A 17,372-nucleotide genomic window follows, 5' to 3' on the forward strand; every position below is an offset into this window, starting at 1 on the left:
ATAAAAGTCTCAAAGTGAGAGAGTGAGTTGGATTTAATAGCGCCGCTTTGAACAGTATCCCAGTGATATCACGACTTGTCAGCTCATTGTGGGAGGAAAAGTGATGCATGTCTCAGACGTTTACCAGTTTGGTGAAACCCACAAATACGGGTATGGTGCTAACGTTTGCTATTTTCCTGTTCGACCATGGTGCCGAGTTTTGCCAGTTTTGTGGGTTTTTTTTAAATTGATTTTTCGGCTGCGGGAATAAATGCAGAGGTGTGGTGTGGACGAAAAATGTCAGGATTATCCAAAGCAATTTTTGAGGATGTGAATGATGTACATTCCTTCCTGAATTTGGGCTGAGGATTACACTGTTCCTCTAATTGTGATGGGCTACATTTGTTGGTGAGTATGGGAAGGTGGTCGCTTCACCAAATGTCGTCGTGGACTTGCCATTGGCTGTGTGAGGTTGGGTTCTAAGTGGCAGTTGACAGGTCAACTGAACTCCACGCGTTGCGGACATGGTCATAAGTTACCATTGACTACCATTGTCTTAGAGTTATGAAATTGTCGTCTTCAGCCCAATTCCCTACGATTTTGCCGAACATGCACATTCCTCCCTGTCTTCCCCCAAAGGCCTGTGGGCATTAAAGTCACCAAGAATTATCCCATTTTTGCCTACTATTTCAACTAGCTCTTCCGTTTTTGTTTTATGGGTAACCCTTTGGTATACGTTAGCTATGCGTAATGCATTGCCATTTGCCAGTTTTAATGAGATTGAAAGGTCTTGGTGCTATTTTTTTACCATAGCCACTTTAATCTTATTTCAATTTGTTTTACTAACTTCTAAATGGTTAACTAATCTCATCCAACCTCTTTATGTAAAACACCAGTCGTAATTGCTGATAAATAAAACGAATCATCATCCTTAAACCTGTCATCGTGTTAGACGGGCGTGACTTCGACCTGGGGTATTCTTGTCAGCGTCCTTCTATCTAATCCTCATCATCCCGCCAACCTTTGCCAAGCATAATGAAGCTTAGGAAACGTCATGCCCTACTTGGTCATGCAAAGCAAACTGCAGTTACCTGCTGCACGTGTATGTAAATTCAATTCAAAAGGATAATAGATTGCATACAATTTTGTTTATTTGTTAGTTATAGATTCATGATGAGTAAATTAATATGGTTTCATCTCGCATCAACAATTGTTTCAGTTGTCTGCAGCAAAACATTAATGATAGATTAATATCATTTTACCTATTTTCGGCATTTCTAAAGTTACTCCCATAGCTGCCTTTAAGTTGTAATTATCCCAAGATGACTCTTACGTTTCAGACTGTAACTTGCTTCTAATGAATGGATGGTTTAATAATTGTAATATATCGTTTATGTTCAACACCATTTACAGTAAACATGTAGCAATTAGGAGGATGCCAAATGTAAGAAGCAAAATTCGTTTGAATTGGTTACCACAAAGCAGCTTAGTTCAAAGAAAACTGCTACAGCTGTCAAAAACACAAGATGAGGTACAAATTATGATATTATCAGAGTTGGTCTAAATAGATCTTCAATATTTTATATTCATGTAGGTACACATCTAGGTGACACGTGATCAGTTCAGACATTAAAAGTTGTGCAAACATGCACGCTGTCGTTGACAGAGTACACACCGACTCACACCGAAGTGAGTTCGCTATATCCGTGTTTGTTATGAGCATGTCCATCAACTACATATATCAAGTTTACATGATGAAATATACAGCAAATGGCTGGGACAAAAAATCAGTTTGTTATATCCGTCCGTTCGTTATAAGTGTGTTCGTAATAATAAACGTAGTTTACTGTACCTTTTTTCATAAAAAATAAAGCATGCGGTGTTTATCATTAAAAACAACAACTATCATACAACATAACAATATATCATATAAATAATTATTGAATCCATTATTTAGATATATAGCAAGGAGAACATGCATGAATGAACGAACGAACGAATTAATGAATGAACGCATTTCATAGCAAACAACAACGCACTTGATTAATGACTTACTGTATGTTGTATATAGTTAGAGCAGTTAATTTAGGAAATGTTCAATGGTCAATAGAATACAATTTTGAACATTTGTTATAGAGCATGCAGAAAAAAAAGATTCAGTTTGATCATGATTAAGACGTTCGTTACATGTGTGTCATAACTGCATCTGTCTGCAAGTCACCTGAAACAATAGAAAATAGCAAACACTTACATTGCTGTATCAAATAAGATCTTGATTTTATTTTTGTCCAAAAATACATTTCTACTGCCAGTTGGAAAAAATCAGTACAACACGATATTCTAAATAATTCAGGAATGGGTTTGTAAAACGACACTATCATATACAATTGAATCTGTTTAAAATATGTGCCAATACCGGACCAAGTTTATAGTCCCAAATTCAAAACGCTAGTTTGTCAACAATCAAACCTGGCCTAAACCGTGCTGATATTGTGGGGAAAATGACTAATTTATCAAGCAAATAACGCTCATAATCAGGATTAATGTTTCACGTATCCGGTAAGCTGTTCTAATCAATAAGCTATCACATATTATGAGCTATTGTTCAAATAACATGGTGATGAAACATTGCATAAATTGACACACTTTCCGTGACTCAAGAACTTGCACCAACCCTGCCTATTTAATGACACTACTTTTTTGTGTTATGTTAGGAAATATCCCAACCACCTGTAATTAACAATGGCTGGACAGCTGCAAACATGTTCTGTTAGAAGCTGTATTTTTTAGAGTAACTTACTGACAAGCAAGATACTGATGTTATGGCACGAGACATCTTTTTGATATTCTACTCTTTTAGTCACTCACCTTGCATTAAGACACGAAAACACTGTAAATAGTTCATTCTGATGGTAAAAGGTTTTAAAATTTTCATGTTGACGTACCACGTGTTTATCTGATTACTTTTAGACTTGGCTAGGTGGGAATGGAACAGTTACTAATCACACTCTTACCATCTTCCCGAGGCAAGTGAGTTAACTGACTATAAAAGTCCAGTTTCCACCCTTGTTGAACTAGGCCGGTATTATGGAGTTACATTTTGGCTGGGCTAACGTGTCTATGCATAGTCCAATCAAAATCGCACACCAAAATCGAAATCCGGTTCGTAAAGTGTCATGCAGATTTCGGTCGACTGCAGGATTTGCAAAGCATGTGCACCGCTAACTCGTTGTCAACAGATATTTTCTAAATCTTTTCATGTTTTTAATCAAAGTGTTCACGTGATTTGATGCACTTCGCGATGTAAGATCACAATATAGATCTTCATGATCGATCAGATCGTCTTGACTGGGCGCCACCGTTTTGTTTGAAGCAAATGCAAGTGATACGAGAGATTGAATCTGATTGGTCAATAGGAGAGGCATAGAAAGGACATTACTCGTAATAGCCACTGGTGGCGCTACGATCGAGCCCAGGAATTCCAGCCTAGTTCGGCAAGGGTGGAAACTGGACTTTTAAAGTCAGTTAACTCTCTTGCCTCGGGAAGATGCACTCTTACCTGCCAGATATATTTGTTTGTGGTTTATAGTATATTTTACTTATAGAACATTTCTTTTCAAATACGATAGGATTGTTACAAAGTGTAACTCGACTGACTGTGTGTCATTATGCCCCGATACCGGAGGTCGTTGCTTTAGACTCCATTATATCATCTTCCCGAGGCAAGGGTGTTAACTGGCTGTAAAAGTCCAGTTTCCACCCTTGTCGAATTAGGCAGGAATTATGGATTTACATCTTGGCTGGACTAACGACACTTTGTATAGTCCAATCAAAATCACCTAACGAAATCGACATCCGGTTCGTCAACTGCCGTGCTGAGTTCGGTCGATTGCAGTATTTGCAAAGCATGTGTTCCGCCAACTCAGCGTCAACGGATATTTTCTAAATGATAATTAAAAAAATATATGTTTTCAATCAAGGCTCTCCTCGAAGTCAGGACCGATTTATTACAATATACACTCAACAACAAAAGTTCCTGTGACACCAATATTTAAGTGTATTTTTCAAACAAGTAAAGTTTGGTTTTCAATATTGTAGTACAAAAACGCAACTGCTACAGAAAAGCATGCATTCCATGCAAAAGTTGACTTTAATGCAAGCCCCATGCATTTCACTACCCAAAAATGGGTATAAAAACATGTGCGTTAACGGGATTCCATATGCATTGTTTGGCATCGTGCTGACAACCACTCAGAAAAACAACAAATAACGCAATTATACAACATATCGAAATGCCACGCCTATCCGAAAATGAGCGTCTGCGTGCCATTGGTATGCTTGAAGCAGGATCGAGTCAACGTGATGTTGCAAGACAATTTAACGTCCTCAGAAACACCATTTGGTGTTTATGGCAACGTTGGCAACAGACGAATTCAGTCAGAGACCATCCTCGGAATGTAGGCCACGCGAAACCTATAATTAACAAGACAACTGGATTCGAACAACACACCTACGAAATCGATTCCAGCCAGCATTAGTGACTGCAAGAAGCATCCCTGGCCTTCGACGAATATCTTCACAAACCGTACGTCGTCGCCTCAGATGTGCAGGGATTGTCACCAGAAGACCCGTCAGACGTCCCATTTTGAAAGGAAACCACAGTCAAGCACGTCTACAGTGGTGCAGACAGCGTCTACGCTAGACGGCCATGCAGTGGAGACAAGTTCTATTCACTGACGAGACTCGTTTTCACCTCAGCCACAGCGATGGGCGGGTTCGAGTGTACCGACGTCGAGGTGAACGTTACGTCAATTACTGTGTCATGGAAGAAGATCGCTTCGGGGGCGGCAGCGTTATGGTACGGGGTTGGATTTCAGCAAGACATAGGACCCGTTTGATAGTGGTAGGGGGAAATCTCAATGGACAGTGCTACCGCGACGAGATCATCGGCCCTGTTGTTCTACCGTTTTTGTGTCGTCATGGCCCAGGCATTACCTTTCAACATGACAACGTCAGGCCTCATATTGCTCGACTTGTTCAGGAATCTCTTCAACAAAACAACGTGAATGTCATCCCCTGGCCGGCTCGCTCCCCTGATCTCTCACCAATTGAGCACATGTGGGATGAGATGGATCGGCGCCTTCGACGTCAACCACGTGTTCCACAGACACTCCAGGAACTTCGAAACATGCTCCAGCAGATATGGACAGATATCCCACAGGACTTTGTGCGACGCCTGGTCCATTCCATGAGACGAAGATATCCAGAGGTGGACACACACGCTATTGATTTGTAAATTGACATTTTGGCATGTTCATGTGTTTTGTTATGAAATCATGCATTTTCTGAAGCCAGTATGGCAAATGAAACCATTTGAACACTTACAGGAGTCTTTTATCTGGTGAGAACCGAAATTGTTTCAGATTTGGTAAAAAACATAACTTTGCATTAAATCTTATTCAATGTCACAGGAACTTTTGTTATTCAGTATAGATTTTGATTATCGATCAGACCTTACTGACTGTGCGCCGCCATTTCGTTTAAAGCAAATGCAAGTGATACGAGAGGTGGAATCTGATTGGTCAATAGGAAGGACATAGAAGGGACACAACTCGCAATAGCCACTGGTGGCGCTACGATCGAGCCCAGAAATTCAAGCCTAGTTCGGCAAGGGTGGAGACTGGCCATTTACATTCAGTTAACTCCCGTGCCTTGGGTGAGTGAGTGAGTGAGTATGGTTTTACGCCGCTTTTAGCAACATTCCAGCAATATCACGGCGGGGGACACCACAAATGGGCTTCACACATTGTACCCATGTCAGGACTCGAACCCGGGTCTTCGGCGTGACGAGCGAACGCTTTAACCACTAGGCTACCCGACCGCCCCCCGTGCCTTGGGAAGATGCCACTATACTAGTATATAAAGCGCAGTGACTTACCTGGAATGTTGCTGACTGCGACATAATCATTATAACAATATGTAAATTTACTTATAAAAACTCACCTTTATTGCACCACGTGTTGTCTGTCGCTGTCTTTTCCTCCTTCGTTTCCTGTTGTATGCCACCGTGCACCATTTTCCGGAGATCTAAATGTAGCCACCTAAAATAACGCATACTAGTAAGTATACAGTGCAAGTAGGTATGTTCCTTTGTTTCGTGAAAACAAGTTAAGCATCAGAGTAAAATGTGTGTGTGTACAAATTCATCAGACTGGCACCAGGAAAGTACATATGCCACTCACAGCATGATGGCTGCGGCGATGACACACAGACCAGCGGCCAACAGGAAGCTGAACCCTGGGAAGAAAGCCAGAGATTCTGGGTAGAGTTCATTGAAGAGGAGAGATGCCAACAAGCTTGCAATGCTTTCCACAGCAGCCACCACCCCAAACAGTCGTCCTTGCAACAACAAAACAGACAATCAGATGCTGTGCAATTGCTTACATGTGTTTATATATATACTGAGAGGCAAGGATTTGGTTGGGTGGTTGGTTTGTTGTTTAACGCTGCATTCAGCAATATTCCAGCTATATGACAGCGGTCTGTAAATAATCGAGTTTGGACCAGACAATCCAGTGATTGATATCATGAGCATCGATCCACGCAATTGGGATCGATGACATGTATCACCCAAGTCAGCGAGCCTGACCACCCGATCCCGTTAGTTGCCTTTAACGACAAGCATAGTCACCTTTTACAGCAAGCATGGGATGCTGAAGACCTATTCTACCCCGGAATCTTCACTGGTTGAGAGGCAAGGAAAACGCATACCAAATTTAAACTTGCATAATTTTTATATTTCAAAGCATGTGGAAAGGATCATTGTGTGCAATGAGACGGGAAATCGTCATGTGATAATGGCGTCACAAAAACGTCGTATGATGCTGGGGCCTGTACAGTAAATATGGAGAGTGACTCCCTCGGGCGGCCATGCAAGCTTGACGTCTAGAGAATGGATATAAACAAGCAGTGGATGGATGGAACGCTAAGGCTCCAGAAAGGTCTGCATCACTGCGTGAGGGCTTATATGATATCGAGCCCGATGACCAAGTTCTTCACATATGCTCGATTAGATTCATATCCGGTGTTCGAGAAGGTAACTGCCATTCGTCACCACTCGCCCCTTTCCGTGACCTGCAAGAAGACTCGTCCCCCTATCGATGAATGTTATGTGCGTAAATACGGCAAACCAATCAGAATGCGCGTATGATTTCGAGTTCTTCGTCAAATAATCCCTCAGAAATAATTTTTGATTTTACATATGTCTTGCATCTAAAAATATACCCAAGGCACAGTTAAATGTGTTCAATCATACTTTATAACTCCACACGTCCCGATGTGCTTTAAATTGCATCTGAAATATATAAAATATATGCGGAAATATATGAGAACCATTACGCAACAAGTTGACAATTGTTTTAGGTTTGCCCGTTTGCGCCAAGACGGAACCCGGTCGCAAAAATGGCCACGAGGGGGTCAAGAGTCGCTATTCGGCTTGTCCCGGAATAACACGAGTTGGTCACGAATAGGCAACTGCAAGACGGCCGCATGGTTGTTTCTTATGAATCTTGGGTAGTCCGGCCGGGGATGATTGACGACGATGTACCAGTCTTTCTGTCGTCACACACTGTGCAACAGGACGAAGACGATCGCTCCCCCTTCCCACTGCTCTGTAAACTAAAATGTGTCAAGCAACCCACCATTGACTGATTCCGCTATTCGGGGCACCGATGGGTGGGATCCTCTGACATTCGTTGGACACTGCATTGTAATGCCGACAATCTCTGCTTTTCTAGGCCATGGATACGCATTTTTCAAATAGACCATGTTCATTTATCGACTGCGTATCGTGGCCGTGGTTTTGTCATATGGCCACGCTCAGACTCGGATTCGACCAATATCAAACACCATAAACCGTTTGCGTTGGAGAGTCTTTACTCTTTACTTCATTAAACCGCATATGATTTCATTGCCTCTCTGAATATTTTGTTATAGGTCAAGTTCAATGGACATACTTGGATTGTGGTGTAACTAGAAGGTAAAAATAACCTCCATTTTCTTCTACAGTGAATATGTATTAATTTACAAGTGAGTGAGTGATAATAGCTTTTAGCAATATTCCAGCAATATCACGGCGAAATAGACTTCACACATTGTACCTCTATCGGGAATCGAACCCGGGTCTTCGGCGTGACTAGGCTACCCGACCGCCCCTATTTATGTACTACATATTCCTAATCATTAATGGGGCGGTCGGGTAGCCTAGTGGTTAAAGCGTTCGCTCGTCACGCCTACGACCCGGGTTCGAGTCCCGACATGAGTACAATTTGTGAAGCCCATCCCTGGTGTCCCTCGCCGTGATGTTGCTGGAATATTGCTAAAAGAGGCGTAAAACCAAAAACCTCACTCAACTAATCATTAATACAATACTAACTATAATGCAAAACAAAAACGAATTGGTTTCCGTGCCATGCTGAAAAGAATTTAATTAATCATAGCGTGCATACAATAATCTTAGACTGATCGTCTGTAAAATGTAAACATGGATTCAGTTATCAACCTGTCAAGCCTTGCTATAGCACCTCGGTAGCTGTGACTAAACAGTTACTTTGTTCAGCCCGACTGCCGACATCAGATATGATATACGCCTAACCCTGACCAGCTTGACTATCTAAAACAAATACGACATCATTAAGCGTGGCTAACTACAGTGAATTTGATATGAGTTTAGCCTGTTCCACTTTGCAGTGTGCATCAGATACGATCTGAGCGTTTCTCTGTTATAAAGCCTTGCTAACAACATTAGGCATGCGCTAGGCCTTACCCTTTTCACAACATGATAAGGCTGGCTAACAATATCATAGTCTGGAATGGAAGTCGCAAGTTAGAAACTGGTACCGCAACGTTTAAAGAAAGCTGCTTTCTAAGTGGCTGACGTTGGCGTCCTGTTGGTCATTTCCATTCGTCACTACTCGCACCTTTCCGTAACCTGCAAGAAGCTTGTCCCGGAATAACACGAGTTTGTCGGTCATAGTTCGTGAAAGGTTGTTCTGATGTGACCTTTAATGAGATGTCCTCGGCGAAAGCGTGAACTTGTATCTGATTTGAATGGGATTGAGGTAATCTAAGCAAGTGATTAATCCTGTTGTCTTTATTTAAAGCATTAATTGTTTATTATTAAGCAAGTTTATCTCTGCAGCCGTTGTAATATGCAGCTACCAGCTGACTCGTCCTGCATCAAAACACGGGCTGTGTATCGCGGGCAGATGACCACGGAATACGCAGATTAACGAGCCTGATTAATGAGTGATTTCGGTAATTCGTAGCAAATTAGGTGTGTCGGGGTCGAAGTGCGAGACTGTCGGATTGACGGGTCTAAATAGCACTGATTAAATCGGTTCCCATTATAAGTGCCGGATAAAGCCGATTGTGGGACTAACGAGACTTGACAGTAGATATAATCTAAGTATGTTAGACACATCTTCACCTTAGCCCGTTCAGTTCACTGTTTGATCTTCACCTTACCCTGTTCAGCCTGGCTGACCATACTGGACATCAGTGACCGAACAACAGCTGCTGGAAAGCCTTGAAACATGGCAAATATTACCACTGAAACATAAAATCATAATGTTAGGTCATTGATCAAATGCGAATACCTAACATAAATTATTTTTGTTGTTAACATACATAGATGTTTATAAATTCAACATCTGAAATGATATTCAGAACCATGCAATATCAACATGATTAGAGTCAAGCCCTTTAAACATACGTGTTGAAAGTCACCTAGAAATACAAGCCATGTCCACGGGCTGAGACCAATCATCACCAGACCGATGATCTTGGACGCCAAGCCCCAAAGTCCTAAAGTAGTATCTCTCATCGTCCTGCACAGAGGCAGAACTATGACCAGGGTTAAACTGCGAGTGAAGTTCTCCAGGCCCTTATAGTAGCCGAACGTTGTTGGGGTCCAGCTGAGAGGAGCTCGCCTTGTGTACAGGAAAAGGACGTCAATTTCACCTGAAGAATAACCAGGTATCAAATATTAACACCCACTTGCCTGTTCCACGATATCGATCGCAATAAACATATAAAACGCTGAGAAATCATTACTTCTTATGTGGGTTAATAGTATTTAGATGGTGTATGCCAAATATAATACAAATTAAAGGTGTTCTATGTGTACCGTTTTAAATATTTGTAACCAAATATATATATATAACATTTCTCAACGCCAGATAACAAGCGGTCTCCGAAACAGATTCCATTTCAGCGCAAAAAGCAAAATAGCGGTGAACATTATATGAATGGATCACTGAAAATCAGTGATGAATCCAGGTGTTCACGAAAAGGGTAGGCATGTCCTGCCCTATCCGACGAATCGCCGCTCACACAGTTCACGGTTTACGAAACACGTTTGTTGCCTGATAGCGCACAGCAGTACTCCTGACTCGCGACGGCGGCCTGTAAACAAACCAGACACCCATGCGATCGATGGACCAGAAAACCCAGTGACACGAAAGCGTATTTACTGATTTGGTTGAAAGGTAAACCATGGATTCACTCACATGATGTTCCAAGTTCAAGGATGACGAAGACAACGAGCAGTAAGAAGATGTAGACATTTCTCTTCTCCTGCCTCTTCTTCATCACACAACGACCAGACTCCTTTATGGAGGACAGACACAAGTAAGCGCAGATACCTTCACCCTCGGGTCTTGTGTTGGCTGTGATGTTCTCTAGACGTATGATAGCGTATAACATTCCTAAGAAGAAGCTTCCAGTTATGAACGCGAAGACGAATACGAAGCTTGTATTGTCGAGCATGACTCCTGATACAAAGACCCCAACTGTTGCTGCAAAGAATGTCATGGACTCCAGGATACCTACCCGCACAGTTTTATTGGTGGCATCAGCAATGTGCGTCACGTAGCTGTACACGGACATCAGCAGAGCTGAAAAAGCACCAGACAAGCCATTTACTGCAAACCCGATATACATGTATTCTTTCTTGATAGATGGAAAGACTGACATGATTAAGTAGGTGATGGAAGCCAACATTGCGCCACTACATGGCAGTAGTACTGGCAGCTTCCGACCCACTTTGTCACCCCAGGGTCCCAGAAAGAATACAACAATTAAACATGACGGAACAAGTTCTACAACATTTTTCTTCAAAATCCAGTAGGACGTTTGTGACTGGACATAATCCTCTTCTGTTTTGTGGTCCTCCTGGAATGTCTTGTTCTGCAGACTGGCACAGAAAGTCTCGTTGTAGCTGTCAGTGCAGATCTTGTCGAACACAAAGGCCTGGAAGGTTGGGTATGTCAGAAAGGATCCGATCATGTAAAGAAACAAAACTGGTTCAACTGTTATGAGGTTCAGATCAAACTGTCGTCTGCCACATCTTATAACGGCCATTTTGCGTCCACAGAGGGCCATAAACCTGCGAAAGATAATATATTTCAATGATAAACAAGAAGATTGTTTTTGTCGATGTAATGTTACATAAATGTTGCTAATTCGGTGTATTACAGACATAAAATTTGCAAACATCATCACCAGATGTTTCCAAAGAATCATATTTCACTTTACTGTCAGCAAATATAGATCGCTAATATAACAAAAAGTCGAACAGCAAATTGAAAGATTAGTGTTAGTGAGTGAGTTGAGCTTAACGCTGTTTTTAACAGTATTCCAGTTATATCACGGCATGTAAGCTTAATGTGTGAGGAAAGCCCGAAGTGATGCAGGTCTCAGACGTTTACCACTTCGGTGAAACCCACGAGCACGGGTATGGTGCTGACAAACCAAGAAACGTAATCGGGGGCGAACCGAGATTCGAACCCAGAATAATAATTTTATGGCGTGCGGGATACAACTCTGCACAGCGACTTAGAGATGACGACAAGTGTGACTGATGATGATATGCTAATCGTTGATAATACTTAAGGCCAATATACAAATGACCATAATACGAATTCCGTAAAGACAACTTCAGTACAGATTATATTTAGCGATACCAATAAGTACTTTGCTATAAATAGTCGTAGTGAAAGATTAATGCGCAGCCTGGCCAGATATCTATGTAAGCCATTCGTGACCAACTCGTGTTATTCCGGGACAAGCCGAATAGCGACTCGTGCCCCTCTCGTGGCCGTTCCGTCTTAGCGCAAACGGGCATACGTAGAACAATTGTCAACACGTTGCGTAATGGTTCACATATATTTCCCCATATATTATATATATTTCAGATGCAATTTAAAGCACATCGGGACATGCGGAATTATACAGTATGCTTGAACACATTTAACTGTGTCTTGGGTACAATTTTAGATGCAAGACATATGTAAAATCAAATATTTTTTCTGAGGGATTATTTGACAAAGAACTCGAAATCATACGCGCATTCTGATTGGTTTGTCGTATTTTCGCACATAACATTCATCGATAGGGGGACGAGTCTTCTTGCAGGTCACGGAAAGGGGCGAGTGGTGACGAATGCTCTGTAAGCAAGCAGTAAAACAAACAACTATTTGGCCATGACATTATTATGCTGTACTCGCGCAGTCGAGAGCGCTCATAGCATCGCACTGTTATGTCATACTTTCATAAACTTCCAGCTTTGCCGAAAAGTGGACCATCATTTGTCACTAAGACATTTTCATTATTACCTGTGTGCTTCAATACCCGTGTGCTTCAATACCCGTATGCTTCATTACCTGTGTGCTTTAATACCTGTGTGCTTCAAAACATGGGTGCTTCAATACATGTGTGCTTCAAAACGTGTGCTTCATTACCTGTATGCTTCATTTCCTGTGTGCTTCAATATCCGTGTGCTTCAATACCTGAGTGCTTCATTACTTGTGTGCTACAATACCTGTGTGCTTCAATACCTGTGTGCTTCAATACCTGTGTGCTTCAATACCTGTGTGCTTCAAAACATGGGTGCTTCAATACCTGTGTGCTTCAAAACGTGTGCTTCATTACCTGTATGCTTCATTTCCTGTGTGCTTCAATATCCGTGTGCTTCAATACCTGAGTGCTTCATTACTTGTGTGCTACAATACCTGTGTGCTTCAATACCTGTGTGCTTCAATACCTGTGTGCCATTTGTTATTCTTACTGTATATCTAGCTTCGTCCAAGTATCCGTGTGCTACTTGTTATCTATTACGTGTTGTTATTAATAATCTGCTTATCACGAAATATCATGTATGTACACGTCTCGTCACAAGGCTGTAGTCACTCCAGTTTGATAACGTTGTGAGAATCAGCCTGGTTCCATGGGTATGCTGTGCTGGCGCTACAGTGATCAGTGTAGCGCCAGCGCAGCATACCCAGGGAACCAGGCTGTGTAATAATTTACATCTAAACGTCGCTACATGCAACAAACCAAACTTATCCATAAAATTGTCTTATGTTTTCTTATTTACTCGCTAACTTCTGTAATGTCAATCAAACAGTTTTATATAAAATATATTTTGTTTTAAATTTTCAGGGATAATACTTATTCCATGAAATAGGGCTACTATTCAAAAATATTTCCTGAGGTCTCATTCTAAATAATTTTTTTACTTTCTCCCCGAATCAATTAGCATGTCGCCCCTAAAAAAGCAGGGGAGACAACTCTCAAAATGTCAGATAACTTACCATTCGTCACCACTCGCCGCTTTCCGTAACCTGCTATTCGGCTTGTCCCGGAATAACACGAGTTGGTCGCGAATGATAATTTACCTCGATTCTCTTAATTCATGTGTATGGAGGAGATCGGCCCAAATTACATTGTTACAGGAATTATATCCGTTTGTCTGCAAGCGCGAAGATGACTAGCAATCGTAAGAAGCGACTAACGGGATCGGGTGGTCAGGCTCGCTGATGCATGTCATCAATCCAAATTGCGTGGATCGATGCTCATGATATCAATCACTGGATTGTCTGGCCCAGACTCGATAATTTACAGACCGCTGTCATATAGCTGAAAAATTGCTGAGTGCGGCGTTAAACAACAAACCAACCAACCAGCCCTAACCTGAATAACCCCAGTTATCACAACGAGAAACGGGAACATGCACGCCAACCAACCATGGGACAGGGGTGCAAAGCTACCTAACTTCTTGCAATGTAGCATTCAAACCATCTGAAACCATGGTAGCGCTTATGGAAAAGACCCGTGAAGATTCCGGGGTGGAATAGGTCTTCAGCAACCCATGCGTGCCGTAAAAGGCGACTATGCTTGTCGTAAAAGGCGACTAACGGGATCAGGTGGTCAGGCTCGCTGATTTGGTTGATGCATGTCATCGATCCCAATTGCGTGGATCGATGCTCATGATATCAATCACTGGATTGTCTGGTCCAGACTCAATTATTTACAGATCGCCGTCATATAGCTGGAATATTGCTGAGTGCGGCGTTTAACAACTAACCAAAAGTTTATGGGAAAGATCCGACTGAACAAAACGCCCATTCAATACATGGTGGACAAACTAGAAGAGCGTCATGGCCAAGTCGCCTTACCTTCGCCCGTCAGACACTGTGAGCTCAATCCGATAGAGCTCACCTAGGCCAACTGCAAGGGGTTTATAGCTAGGAATAACACAATCTTCAAGCTGAAAGATGTCAAAATCCTCACACGTGCTTCGTTTAGAAGAACCAATCCTGAAGTTTGGCACAGGGCTGAAGATCATGTCAAGCCTCGCCGCCCCAGTCGTCATCTCATTGGATGACGCTACTACCGATCCAGATTCTTCCTCTGACGAATCAGATATTGAGCTGTGGTGATACTTCATTCGTGACCAACTCGTGTTATTCCGGGACAAGCCGAGTGGCGACTCGTGCCCCTCTCATGGCCATTTTTGCCACCGGGTTCCGTCTTAGCGCAAACGGGCATGATAACGGTGTTAGAACCTACACCGAAACGTCGCTCTTAATTGTAATAAAGAAGTTGTTCATCCATAAATTCTTATCCTTAATTGTCACTTAATTGTCAACTCGTTGCGTAATGGTTCACATATCTTTCCCCATATATTATATATATTTCAGATGCAATTTCAGATGCAATTTAAAGCACATCGGGACATGCGAAGTTATACAGTATGCTTGAACACATTTAACTGTGTCTTGGGTATATTTTTAGATGCAAGACCTATGTAAAATCAAAAATTATTTCTGATGGATTCTTTGACGAAGAACTTGAAATCATACGCGCATTCTGATTGGTTTGTCGTATTTTCGCACATAACATTCATCGATAGGGGGACGAGTCTTCTTGCAGGTCACGGAAAGGGGTTAGTGGTGACGAATGGGCGACGAGTTTTCTTGCAGGTGACGAATGGTGATACTTGTGCGAAGAACGAAACTTAGTCAGTTACGCCAAATGGATTACCGATTGCTTTGGCGTCAAATAGTATTTAAAAGTACAATCTATATTTCAAGACGTATTATGCAAATATTATGCTACTTGATTTTCTCAAATGACACGTTAATATCACATATCTGGGAGCTTATATGTGTTTGTAACCGATACTACATTGCGTATTCCAAAATGAGATCTCATAATATTCATTCAGCAAGTAAATTAACATTCACAGCGGAAGAAACTAACATGTTTGGTCCACTAGGCCTTATAATGATAACATATAGCAAAACCCTTATGAATTGGCAAAGTTCTACTATGATACCTTATCATACATTTTCTATTGGACAGATTGGCAAGAACTAAAGGACTAAAGTACTCATGGTAATGAAACAAAACTGTTTTGCTGGATTTAATAATCGACACATAGCATTACGTAGATGTAAATACGAAATAACAAACCAACTGGAAAAGTACTACTCTGGATTTGCTAGTTTTATCTCAGTGCTCAATACAAAATGTACTTTACAGGAGATAATTTGTAGTCACTTTCAACATTCAAAAATAAAACTAAGTCCAAATTGACAAGGCAGAAACAGGCTATAGGCATTATGCAAATTAGCCTGGAAAAAAAAGTTATCAAAACAACAATAAAAATAACAGCTATGTTTTTGTACATAATAATAATGACATGTAAGTTGTTGTTTGAGAAGGGAATATGTTACTTTTACGTTCTGATATTTTGACGATGATTCATTATCCCACAATGCCACTCACAAATCACTAACCACTGACAAATCACATGAACGTGGGTTTCAAGCACCTGTTTTCACCTGTCGTCAAGGTGCCATAGGTCTTGGACATTCACCTTGATCTACAAACACCTGGTTATGCTCAGTTTCACAATAGTCTGTTTTGTTCAATTTTTTACGCACGTTTACGTGTAAAAAGACATAAAAACCTTTGATACGCTGTATTTGTGCCAAGGCCCAATCAGTACTAATTGAGTTGTTTGAATATTTATATATTTTGTATATTAACTGCATTTATTTAAATTCTGAGATCGAAAAAACAGTTTTTTTTCATTTCCGCGAGTACTTAAGTGCCAATTTCTAACGCTGATTCCAAGTACATCCAGTTGTCCCATCATTAACATAACTTACAATTTTCAATGGTCGAAGAACAATTTTCAAGGGCTGCAGTCTTTACACTTTCAAATGAGAACTTAATATTTTCTATCTTCATTTCCCATTTTCATTACAACATCCTATCGTGAAATACTTGCATCTTGATATTTTGAGAGTCTCCCCGATGCTTACATCAGGTGGTAAGAATCTGAGTGTTGCCGTCACCTGTAATTATAGTCTATTTCATACAACTTGGTAAACCACTGTCTAAGTTTATCGCAATTTTACCTGTAAACATGTATTTATGGAAAATGACATCTATTTTAGCGCTACGCCAATGTTATTTAATATGACATTTGGAACGATCTTTATTTTATAGACAATCTTTTTAAAAGGAAGCGAAAACAGATTTCACACACACACACACACACACACACAGAGACAGAGAGAGAGAGAGAGAGAGAGAGAGAGAGAGAGAGAGAGAGAGAGAGAGAGAGAGATAAGAAGCTATCTGATCATACATAAAACAGCAATAATAATAATAATACTAAGTAAAGCCTCACCTATCACAATGAGCAGAACCGTAGATGTGTTATCTGGTCGTGAAACAATTGTAATGTGTTCTGACCCCGACCCGTTAGGAGACCCTGCTTGGTTTCATGTGTGGACAGGTTATCACTGAGGGTTTGCTTTGTAAATAATAGCTTCCAAAACAAACACATCCCATAATCACTACGAGTGAGTGAGTGAGGGTTGGTTGGTTGGTTGTTTTACGCCGCACCCAGCAGTATTCCAGCTATATGACGCCGGTCTGTAAATAATCGAGTCTGGACCAGACAATCCAGTGATTGAGCATCGATCCACGCAATTGGGAGCGATGACATGCATCGACCAAGTCAGCGAGCCTGACCA

At 41.3% G+C, this 17,372-nt stretch overlaps 1 protein-coding gene across 1 annotated transcript; it reads right to left on the minus strand.

Moving 5' to 3' along the window:
* Window positions 1-2,162: 2,162 nt before the first annotated feature.
* On the minus strand, window positions 2,163-11,425 carry LOC139444156 (lysosomal proton-coupled steroid conjugate and bile acid symporter SLC46A3-like). Its single transcript, XM_071225053.1, has 6 exons — window positions 10,548-11,425; window positions 9,766-9,999; window positions 9,505-9,588; window positions 6,222-6,378; window positions 5,983-6,080; window positions 2,163-2,200 (listed from the first exon to the last, which is right to left on the minus strand). Exons 1-6 carry the CDS (start codon window positions 11,419-11,421, stop codon window positions 2,163-2,165), a joined length of 1,485 nt encoding a protein of 494 aa, XP_071081154.1. The 5' UTR covers window positions 11,422-11,425.
* Between the last annotated feature and the right edge of the window lie 5,947 nt (window positions 11,426-17,372).

Source organism: Haliotis cracherodii, unplaced genomic scaffold, assembly GCF_022045235.1.
Source record: "Haliotis cracherodii isolate W230 unplaced genomic scaffold, xgHalCrac1.p SCAF_5, whole genome shotgun sequence".
Classification (NCBI taxonomy): Eukaryota; Metazoa; Mollusca; class Gastropoda; order Lepetellida; family Haliotidae; genus Haliotis; species Haliotis cracherodii.

Excerpts from the sequence above, each read along its gene's own strand:
- LOC139444156 (XM_071225053.1), bottom strand. The coding sequence starts at position 11,421 with ATGGCCCTCTGTGGACGCAAAATGGCCGTTATAAGATGTGGCAGACGA. Across the intron at positions 6,379-9,504 it reads GGTCAGCCAGGCTGAACAGG|GACGACTGTTTGGGGTGGTG; the intron begins GTAAGGTGAAGA and ends TGTTGTTGCAAG. Across the intron at positions 6,081-6,221 it reads ATCGCCGCAGCCATCATGCT|GTGGCTACATTTAGATCTCC; the intron begins GTGAGTGGCATA and ends GCGTTATTTTAG.